At 43.3% G+C, this 12,032-nt stretch overlaps 1 protein-coding gene across 1 annotated transcript in view; it reads right to left on the bottom strand.

The window, feature by feature from the left end:
- The window catches only part of adamts18 (ADAM metallopeptidase with thrombospondin type 1 motif, 18), a 263,407-nt gene that overhangs the window by 175,207 nt on the left and 76,168 nt on the right, over window positions 1–12,032 (bottom strand). Inside the window, exon 4 of the mRNA XM_060838319.1 lies at window positions 3,430–3,694. Coding sequence (XP_060694302.1) covers window positions 3,430–3,694 — 265 coding nt within the window. The remainder of the gene's footprint in view (window positions 1–3,429; window positions 3,695–12,032) is intronic.

Raw genomic sequence — 12,032 nt, forward strand, 5'->3', positions numbered from 1 at the left:
AAATCAAAGAGTCATAGAGATGTACAGCACAGAAACATACCCTTCGGTCCAACTTGACAATGCTGACCAGATATCCCAACCCAATCTAGTCCCACCTGCCAGTACTCGGCCCATATTCCTCCATTTCAATCTTTCAAGTCCAATTTAACTTAGAATTCTTACAGTGAGGAAGCAAGCCATTTGCCCCATCGAGTCCACACTGTCTCTCTCTGAAGAGTGACTTGCCCCTCTACCCCATTCTTGGCTTCCCTGCATTTCCTATAGCTAATCCACCTGCCCTGCACATTCCTGGATACTATAGACAAATTAGCAGAGCCAATCCATCTAACCTGCACATCTTTGGACTGTAAGAGGAAACAGGAGCACCCAGTGGAAACCCACATGGACACAGGAAGAGTAGGCACACTCCACACAGACAGTCACCACAGGCTAACATTGAACCCGGGTCCCTGGTGTTGTAAGGCAGCAGTGCTAACCACTGAGCACCATGTCACTCATGGCTCTTTTGCAGAACTGTTCAACCCAACCAAGTGAGGTTCAGAATCATGCTGATGAGTGCTAACCCCAAGTATCTTGTACCTGGTCTCCCTTGAGTTAGACAATCGCACCTTAGGCAGTGATAGAATGTACAACTGAACCCAGTGTCACAGTGAACAGGGAAAACAAGTAGGCAGATCAATCTATGCTCAGACCTAGATACCTTACCCCCTGCCTATTACCCTGAACCAGAGCCCAACCCCGGCACAGGTTGTGTGGGTTTTACAGGACACAGATAAAGTTGCAAGGTGGAGATAGTGAGACAGTAAAGTTGCAAGCAAAACTCATGGTTACTGAATACCAATGGTGTAGAAAAACACCCCAAAGTGTTTGCCACAGTTGTAACCAAAAGTGGTGAGGGTTTTATATCATGGAATCCCTTCGGTCTGAAAAGATGCCATTTGGCCCATTGAGTCTTGTACTGGCTCTGTGAAGAGCATCCTACCCAGATCCAGCCACCCATCTGTAACCCAGCATTTTCCCATGGCTAATCCACCTAGCCTGACATCCCTGGACACAATCGACAATTTAGCTTGGCCAATCCACTTAACGTGCACATCTTTGGACTGTGGGAGGAAACCAGAGCACCTACCAGGAACCCACACAGAAATGGGGAGAACATGCAAACTCCACACAGACAATCACCCTAGGCTGGAATTGAACCTGGATCCATGGTACTATGAGGCAGCAGTGCTAACCATTGTGCTGCCTGCCCCCTATTGGGAAAGGAGATCAGAGAGGCATATTTCCAGGAATCATGAGGAAAGCAGAGGGAGGTCAGAGGGTCAAGGGGGTAGAACTTTGAAAGGGTGGGGGCAGAATGTGAAGAGTGATGGAGGGTTAAGGGAAAGGCATGCAATGCCATAACAAGAGAAAAGGAGCTGAGGGGTGGAGAGGGGTGCTTAAAAACTGAGAGACAAAAGTCAGCTGCCAATCTGATGTGAAAAACAACTTGGATGAAGTCGAAGAGATTTACCATCATCAAAAAGATCTTCCTTCTTCAAGAGTCAAATGCATAGCAGAGTAGGGAAGAAAGCGGAGATTTTTTTTATGAAAAGATGATGAAATTATGTTATTTGCTGACTGCACTCAGCACCTCTGATATTTAGACAGTGCTAAGTACATCCCGCTGAGTGAAATGTTCCCCTGAGTTGGCTCTATTAGCTTCAATAAAGGCCTCGGGAAAAAAAACAAGCGTGAGGAAATATTTAAGGGGATAAATTTCTTGGCAAATGGAGAGAATATCAGGCTATTGGAGTAACAAGAGGAGGTCAAGGAACAAATTTACCAGAAGATGAACGGTGTGTTTCAAGAACTTAGGAATATCAGACACCAGTTTCCTACTCAATTCCATATCCCCTCCCCACCATTCCACCTCCAATCACCCTTCCCCTCCACTAACCCTTCAAAAAGATATTACAGTAACCTGCAAAAGACAACCAAGATATGATCTGTCAGATCCTCACAAAATTATCTGGGGCAATGGGGCGTGGGATTGAATAAATAAAGCACTGGTTATCCAAGCAAGGAGGATTCTACAAGCCTAATATAAACAGCAAGCAAGAAGCAGGGCAATGCCAAAAATACAGGCACTTCCCCTCCCCCACCACTAAATCGATACCCTTAAAAATGAAGCATTTTCTTTGATGGTTACCACAGGCACTTACAATCATCACAGCTGAAGTTAACAGATGGTTTTCTCTCTCTAGCCAAGGGACTCTGAAATATCGTTGGTATGATCCCACGCACTGTGTCCCCGACCTGACATGTGCTCACATATGGAATGGTTTTGTACCATGACAAATCCCATCTGGCCAATGAGAATGGGCATGCCATTTTTAAAGCTGAGGCACCCATTTTGAGCCTTCAAGCTTAGGACAAGGAGCTTTGGACAATGCAGTGTCCCACCAGAAACAGCAAGACAGCAGAGTCTGTAAATACCTTTCAAAAAGGAGGGGTAGGTAAGTATTTGTGAAAAACAAATGTTTTCAAACTGGCATAGGGCATGAAAGGGCAACGAAAATGGAATGAGATGGTTATCTCCTTTTCGTTATTTTTCTTTATTATATCACTGTAAACAAACTGATGGTTGAACTTTTCATTTTGTTATTGCTCTCACTTATTGCTATGATTTTGTATTTTTGAAGATCTGTAATGCTGGAGTTTTTATTTCTTTATTTTTTCCCTAAAAATTTGTACTCAAGAATCTGTACTTAGGTATCTTTGTACCTAATGTGGCGCCCAAGGTGTTAACTTGTAAACTTTTCATTGCACTCATGACAGTACATGTGACAATAAAGCTAACTCAAAAGCTCTTTCCGAGTTCCAGCACAATCAGAGTGATCACTTGTGCTGTAAAGTTAGATTCAGAAAGAAAGAAAATTTCTTTGACAGAAACTCTTTTGCAAATCTGCACCAGTAACTGAGTAATAATCAGTCAGCACTGTCCTGGTACCAACATTGAAAATCAGTCCAATCAATTCAGTCCTGATTTATTTTATCGTGAAGATGGATTGCCAAGTAAACACTCAGAGTTTTCCATCAAAACAATAGCTAGTTTAACAAGCATTGTAGTGTTAATATCCGTCAATAACATGCAGCGATGGAGGAGACATCTCAGGGGTTTGTCCCAGCTTTTGCCAAAGGCTGCAAATATGACCCCTTGCCATTACAGCCCACACTTCCCAATGAACTGCAGGATGAAAATGTTTTGAGCTGAAGGACGAAGAAAATATGTCTAAAGTTTGCAGCTCAGGGCTACTTCATGCACAAGAGACATGTTTGTATGAGAACAGTGCTGACCTTGGTGTCTACGCAGAGTTAGATTTAAACAGCTCTATTTTTGCTGACAAAATGAAGGCAATAAGCGCAAGAAGAAAGTTCCTTACATACATTTCTTTCGTCGCCCACAGTAGTGTTGCTTCTGATCTCTCTTGTGCTGCTGATGCTTTTGCAGTTGGGGATGATAAGAGTGAAGATGGTGCTGGTGATGATGTCCACTACTCACTGGACGCTGTTGCATTCTGTGCTCCACCGATCGCTTGAAGAGTGCATGAGGGCGATTACCAGCAGATGAGGTGTAGTTGTGTCTTAGTGCCAGGTGATGAGGTAATGGAGTTATAAGGTATTCATTTTCTTGGCTCCGTATTAAACCTGACTGGAAGACAAATGGGATTTGTTTGGGTTTTTCCTTCCCCCCATGTGTTACAACACACAAAAGACTGTCATGTGATGATTTTAAGTCTCAAGCATGTTGACGGGTGAGTATTAATACTTTGGGCAAAATGGTGGCATGGTAACAACGTCATTGAATTATGCAGTACAGTCCATTAGTCTGCACCAACTACAGAGGAACCTCAATTATCCAAATATTAATTATCTGAATATCAGATTATCCAAAGGGGTTCTCAAAGTCCCAGTAGAAACAATACGTGAAGGAGCTGTTTCAACCCCGATCATGTCTTTTATTTACAGCTACAATGATAAAAAAAACCTTGGCACACTGAAATGCTGACGAGAACAGTCTTGGACAGTCCAGGCACTGTCTCTAAATGACTGACCTTTCGCCCTCTCTCTCTCCCCCCCACCACCCAACACTTTCCCTGGAGTCCTACACTGGCGTGTACCCTAAACCCACCCTTCGCCAGATAATCTCTCCAACATTGCCCTGTACTGGGCAGAGGTGGAACCTGTCAAAAAGTTGTGTGTGTGTGCATGTGTGCGCTATTTGGAATCTTACCCCACAAAGGCAGCAGCAGTCTTACTGTTGGTGTCCACTCCGGCTGGCCCATGGAGTGGGGGGGAAAGGTGGAACAGGAGCGGGGACGCCGACAGGGTTTGGATGGTGAGTGGTGGTGAATGGGGGGGGTGCGAGGTGGGGGGGGTGCAAGGTTGGGGGTGCAGGGTTTGGGGTTTGGGGCAGTAGGGTCAGGGGCTGGTGAGTGGTCAGGGTAGGGCTGGACGTTGTTGGGAGTGGGTGCGGGGAGCAGAGTGAGACGGGGTTGGGGGTGGGGCGGGGGCGGGTTGGGAGTGGATGGGTTGAGGGTGGGCAGGATCTCACACGCAGTGTGCTTCTGCCTAGTCTCCTGACTGGGGAGCAGACTTCACAGAAAACTCCGAGCCCCAGAGGAAATCAATTATCTGAATAATTAATTATCCGAATGAAATAGAGCTCACCCATCTCATACAGAGGTTCCTCTGTAATCGACTCTATACCTACAAGTCTGAAAACATCGAGGGAAAGCAGAGTCAAGGTTTTAGGAAAATGTGACCCTTCTTCAGAACCGGAAAAGGAGTCACTCCGGACTCAAAATGTTAACTCTAACTCTCCACAGATGCTGCCAGCTGAATGGTGTACAATCCTGGTCACCACACTACCAGAAGGATGTGGATAAATGTTTACCAGGATGTTGCCTGGTATGGGGGAGCTTTGGTTATGAAGAAAGGTTTGTTTTACTGGAACTCAGGAGATTAAAGGGCGATCTTACAGAAGTTTATAAGATTGTGAATGGCACCGATAGAGTGGTGAGTATGAGGCGTTTTCCCCAGGTGGAGGGGTCAATTACTGGGAGAGACGGATTCAAGGTATGGGAGATGGGATGCTTCAAAGAGATGTGCGAGGCAAGTTTTCACACAAAGGGTTGATCGTGCCTGGAAGGAAGCAGACACAATAGCAGCATTCAAGAAGCACCTGGACGAATACATGAATAGGAAGGGATATAGATCCTGTACATGACTACAGTTTTAGTATGGAAGGACAAAATGTGTCAGCACAGGCTTAGAGGGCCAAAGGCCCTATTCCTGTTCTGTATTGTTCTACATTCATAGAACATTACAGCGCAATACAGGCCCTTCAGCCCTCGATGTTGCACCACCCTGTCTTACTAATCTGAAGCCCATCCATCTACACTATTCCATTTACATCCATATGCCTGTCCAGTAAAGACTTAAATGCACTTAAACTTGGCGAATCTACTGCCATTGCAGGCAATGCATTCCATATCCTTACTACTCTCTGAGTAAAGAAACTACCTCTAACATCAGTCTGATACCTATCTCCCCTCACTTTAAGGCTATGCCTCCTCGTGTTTGCCTTACCCATGCTCGGAAAAAGGCTCTCCCTGTCCACCCTATCTAACCCTCTGATCAATATGATGGGGTTCCATGTTTCTAGTATGCTTCAAGGTCACTTCACCAAGTTACTTTTTTTCCAAATTGAACATAATTTTATATCTTATAACTTCCCAGAAACACCACAGGAGGAGACAAGGTAGAAAATCAATTGGCAGTCCTCATCGAATGACTCAGAAGCTAAAGAAGGATGATTAAAGACAGTGAATGATTACGAAAAGAAAATTGTTAGTATTTTCAAATTATAATGGTTGTTTACATGACAAACTATTGGTTTTCTGTCTTTCTAATTAAAAATGAAACAGTACATAAACAGGAAATGCCTGGGATGAAACACTTCTAACATGAAATTTCTATTAACATTAATTGTAGGCAAATTTACTCTAAAACACTCTAAGTATCCCAGCTGACTTGTTCACATGTAAATTCTTCCATAAATCTTTTTTCGATTGAGCCAATCATTTGAATTTCTTTTCACGCAATATATCTGTGGGATGCGAGTCCTGATGGCAAAGGCGGCACTAAATCCATTCCTAACTGGCGCTCAGAAGTGATCAACAGTGGAGAGTTGCAATATGGAACTCTACAGTCCTGGCTGTGAGGATATCCACAACACTGGGAAGGAGGAAGTTCCAGGAATTTGGCCCAACAACATTAATAGAAAAGACAACACATTTCCGAGTCAGGATAGTGAGTAGTTTTTTAACGGAAACTTGCAGGTGGTGATGTTCCCAATTATCAACTGCTCCTGTCCTTCGAGGTCACAGGTTTGGAAAGAAACCTCAGTGAGTTACTGCAGTGCATTGTGCAGACTGTGCACATTGTGTGTCAGTGGTGAAGGCGGGTGCTAATCAAATGGACAGCTTTGTGTGGAGTACCTTAATAAAGTAGCCTGCGACAATCAGTCAGCAGCAAATAGAGGAGAAGATGAGAAGGGAACGCCAGAATAGCCATTTTGAAAGGAAAGGTGAACACAGCCATCAGAGGAAAGATTATTGGTGTGGATGTGAGACCTTACGGACTGTACTTTGACAGTATTTGCGACAGAAATTAAAATATCTTCATTTATTGAATGCTTTACTTTAAGGGGCATGGTGGCTCAATGGTTAGCACTGCTGCCTCACAGCATCAGGGATATGAGTTTGATTCCAGCCATGGGCGATTATCAGTGTGGAGTTGTACGTTCTTCTGTGTCTGTGTGGGTTTCCTCTGAGTGCTCTGCTTTCCCCCCACAGTCCAAAGATATTCAGGTTAGGTGGATTGGCCATGGGAAATATGGGGTTGTGTGGTTATCGAGATATGAAAGGGATGTGGGCCTGGGTGAAATGCTTTTTGGATGGTCAGTGCAGACTTGATGGACAGAATGGCCTGCTTCCACACTGTAGAGATTTTAAATAGTAAAGGTCTATGTCATTAGAAGGGTCTATTTGTACAGTAAATTGTACTGAGGTAAAGCTCTAAATAAACAACTTCACCAACATTAAATAGTACCTCTCAGGAGATGAGTGGACCTCAGGAAAGGAGGGAAAACATGGCCTGATTTAATAAACATGAATTGGTAACAATACAAGGAAGCCATAAGTTAATTCACTGGTTAGTAACTGCAATGTGAAGTGCTGAAATGAAGAAAGATTCAGCTCTTTTAAAATGGCCTTAACATTTTACATATGCATACACACACATTGGCCTTATGATTATTGAAGAGACTTAGCAGAGGGGAAGAAATTATTCATGTTTGTATAGAGTGGACAATAGAAAGCCTGTCAGGGAGTTTGGCAACAGTCAATGAGTGTGAAAAGATTTGGGTTGCGGCTTCTAGTAAATGATCTGATTTAGCAATGGGACACATTTTTCTTAAGCAGTGGCAGGTAGTCGGGGTGACGGGGTAAACATTGATGAGTCACCAAAATGAGGAGTGGTCATCCACCACCATAATCACAATTGCTACTCCCTCTGAAAACATCTTTGATGGTCATGCACGCTGCCCCATGAGAGCCCTTTGCATCAGTGATTCATTTATCCACCTGCACTCGGTACCTTTGGAGATATCAGCAGCTCACTTAGATTACTAAAACAGGGCACAGGTATGCCCAATTCCAGGCTAGCCTTGAGCTTTCAGGTCGGCCTGCTGGTGGTAATCAGGTCCTTACGTACAGCCAAGTTCAATTCCCACACCACACAAGTCCCAGGTTTAGGATTTCCTATGAGCATTACCACTGGAGATCACTCGGTAACCAAGAATAAACTGCATAAACCTCGAGAGTCACAAAGGAGGAAAAACCAACACAGTCGATGAGATCCATTCAATTACTAACAAGTGACAGATGGAATTTAATACAGCGAAGTGTGAAATGATGCATTTTGACAGAAGGAAAAGGGAGAGGCAATATAAATCAAATGGTGCAGTTCTAAGGAGAGTACAGGAACAGAGGGAAGTGGCAGTTCCTGTGCATTGATCTTTGAAAGTGGCAGGACATATTACAAGAGTAGTTAAAGCCCAAGGGGCCTTAGAATTCAGAAGCTGTGTGCGGGATCCTTAAATGAAAAGTGACATAAGAAAGATCCAAAGATGTTAATGCAAAAAACAGCATGGAAAATATCCCAGTGTCACATCATTGGTCAAGTATTTAGAATGGGAGTCACTGCAGCAAAGGAGGGAGAAAAATAGAGTGACTTTTTAAAAATTCATTCACAGGATGAGGGGACCTCTGGTTAGGCCAGTATATATTGTCCATCCCTAATTGCCCAGAGGGTATCAAAGAGTCAACCACATTGCTCTATAAAGTATGGAATGTACTATGGAGAGTATTAACTGAAGCAAGTACCTAGTATCCTCCAATGCTCCCCCATTTTCCTTTTCCATTACACAGACCTCCAAGCTCTGTAAGAAACAGTGACTTCCGCATCTGGAATCAGTGTGTCGACACTGGTTATGCCACAGCTTAGTGGGAACATCGCTGCACTCCAGCAGTGACAAAACATGAGACAGACATCCTCACAAATTCCAAAGATTACTTGTTGCCAAAGACAGTATTTCAACAATCTTTCTTCCCAAGGACAATCCCACAGTGCAACAAGCTGCCAAACGTATTGGCTGTAATCCCCTCAATTCAAATCTTCAGGACCCATCTTTTAGATTATTTCCATTTAGTTTAGAAAGTTTCTTTATCAGCACTGACATCTCAGCAAGTCACGCCTGGTTCAGCCAACGCTATCCTTATCAAGATTGGCAGGATATCAATATTAGACTGTGATAATGACACAGTCAAAGCAGAAGCTGAAATAGGAGCAATACAGAAATTAAGACAAAAAGAAAAGAGTTAATGATGTATCTATTGGGCCACAAATAGACTATTGTGTCCATTTCTGGTCACCACCCTCAGGATGGACTTAAAATGATGGACAGACCTAACAGCATCTCTAGGAATGGGAGATTTTATTGGCAAGGTAGGAAGGAGGTGGTTCCTTTTTAAGCAAAATAAACTTTAAGGTTACAGGATTCAGAGAGATTTAGAAAGGGGAAAGGAAAAATTCTCTTTCCCTTTAGCTGATTGTACAAGGTTGGAGTTCATTGATTTACAGTTTTGGCGAAGAGTTATAAAGGAAATGTGGGAAGGAATGGTATGAAGGAATGGCCTGGAAACTCTCTGTTTAGGAGAGCAGTGGAAGCAGCGATGGTCAGTTATTTCAAAAATGGAACCAGTTGGACATTCAATGGAAATCCACTTGTAGGGCAAAATGGACAGACACTGGATGCCGGACTTGAAATGTTAACTCTGCTTTCTCTCCATAGAAACTGCCAGGCCTGCTGAATTTCAGAGGCAATTTCTGTTTCAGTTTCAGATTTCCAGCATTTGCAGGTCCATGTTTTGTTTTATACATAGAGTGAGTACAATGGGGCTGGCTGGATTGTTCCAACGGAAGCTAGCATGGATGTGATGGCTGGAACGGTCCACTTCCATGATGCAATGACTTTGACTCGGATCAATGTAAAAACACTAGCCTGACAGTCTGAGAATTGCACCAACATCAAGCAGATTGGCTCCAAAATCACAGGCACATTGTTCAGGAAAGCGATAACCAGGCTGGTTGTCAAAATATACTTTCCTCTGACAGTGACGAAGAGCAAAATGGTACAGGTAATCCTTTCTTTAGCACACATGCCCATCAATTTGTTCTCATCCCAAAATGAGCAGTGTGTACTGAGCCAAACATAGATGCACACCAGAAATCCACAGCAAGATGAACAGAGAGGCTTCCTGTCTTTGATTTCATATTAATTTGATTTCATTTTAAACAACAATGCACCTTAACTATCCATGGTTCATTACTGGAAGCAGGACTTCCAGTAATACTCTTATGTTTTCTAGGTTCCTATTAATGTTCATTTCAGGCTGCACGCTCTTCAGTTCAAACATTTAGGCCAAAGGCCCCTTGTATCCAGTACTGTTTTTGGCAGACAATTCAGATGTAATGTGGGCAAGTCCAATTAATTCACCTCCTTTTATTTTCCCTTTCAAGGGAATACAAAGGGCTTGTTGCACCAAGACACATTCACAAAGACAAATAGATTGAGCTGTGATTCAGAGGAGGAATCATTTGGTCAGATGTTCATAAAGACATCGGCGAAGACTACAAATTAATTATTGTCAAGCAAGCTCCCAACTTTCAAGAACCTCCAGGATTATATTTCACACAGCCTCTCTGGGCCTCCACTTAACTTCAATGCAAATTTTGAATGCCTTATTGTCCAAGTCGAAATCTGGAAAAGCACAGCAGATCAGCAGCACCCGAAAAGCATGAGAGTTGATGTTTCGGGCATAAGCCTTTCATCAGGAACGAATGGCTGAGAAGGGTTTCATATTCCTGATGAAGGGCTTATGCCCGAAATGTTGATTCTCCTACTCCTCGGATGCTGCCTGACTTGCTGTGCATTTCCAGTTGCTGCCCTTTTCGACTCTGACTCTCCAGCATCTGCAGTCCTCACTTTCTCCCTTATTCTGGATTAGTGGTGCTGGAAGAGCCCAGCAGTTCAGGCAGCATCCAACGAGCAGCGAAATCAACATTTCGGGCAAAAACTCTTCATCAGGAATAAAGGCAGTGAGCCTGAAGCGTGGAGAGATAAGCTTCTCCCTTATTGTCCAACCCAATCAGCACGTCCTCCTTTTCCTTTCTCCCACCTGTGTTTACTTAGCATCCCTACGAAAGCATCTTTGTGATTCATCTCAACCACTCCTTGAGTTAGCATGTGTCACATGCCAAATACTCTTCAGGTAACCAGGTTTCCTCTGAAATTGTTAGTGGAATTTGATACTTTTGAACCAACCTGTTCAGAGAAGCTACTACACTTGGAGTGAGTGAGAATTGAACCCAGGCTTCCTGGCTCTGAAGTAGGAACAATACCACTGCAACCCATTCCCCTGCCCTGCTGGGTTTAAATATTTTCTAATCATCATGCTCAGAGATATGCAGCAGGTACGTCTTGACCCAGCCCTCTCGGTAAAGGAAAATATTACAATAAATAGGAGGCAGGAAATTTCAGAAGCTCCAAGTGCTTATTTTCTTTGTCCTCCTTCCTTTCTCATTGATGTATTGTTTCCTTTTTGGATATTTGTAATCAACTTGTCAAGGGATGTTATATCTCTGGAGCAGGTGGGATTTGAAGTTTTGCCTCTTATCTCAGAGGTGATTCAGCACAAAACCACCCGCCCTGATGGATTCGTCGGTGACAATCTTATAAAGGATGCTCAGCAGATTCCAAAGAGATTTATAGCCAGTGAAGTCCATTCGCAGTGTAGTCATTGTTTAAATGTAGCGAACACAGCAGTCAACTTGTACACAGTAAAACACATAAAAAGCAAAATAGTGACCAAACTCTCTGCTTTCCCATGAAATTGAGAGTTAAATATTGACCAGGATACTGAGGAATATACTGTTTCTTAAAATAATGCATGGAATGTTTACAGAAAACAACTAATGCTGGAGATCACAGCATTCAAGCAGGATCCCTGAAGAGAAAGGAAGCTAATGTTTCGAGTCTAGATGACTCCTGGCAATGCTCTGATGAAGAGTCACCAGGACTTGAAACATTAGGTTGCTCTCTCTCCATGGATCCTGCCTGACCTGCTGTGATTTTCAGCATTTTTTGTTTTTGGCACTCCAACAGTAATGTATGGGAGGTTCTATCTGGAGATTTCTGCTTCGTCACTGCAGTGGAGCCCAAACTACAGTCTTTGAATAGAAAGCGGTAATCTTGAAGCCACAGCTGGTATCCACATCTATGACTACAGAACGATTAAAAGGAGTAGGGGAAACTAAAGCACTTCTATTTATAAAGCACTTTATTGCTAGTCCAAGGTGTTTTA

The sequence above is a fragment of the Hemiscyllium ocellatum genome, chromosome 17 (genome assembly GCF_020745735.1).
Source record: "Hemiscyllium ocellatum isolate sHemOce1 chromosome 17, sHemOce1.pat.X.cur, whole genome shotgun sequence".
NCBI classification, from domain to species: Eukaryota; Metazoa; Chordata; class Chondrichthyes; order Orectolobiformes; family Hemiscylliidae; genus Hemiscyllium; species Hemiscyllium ocellatum.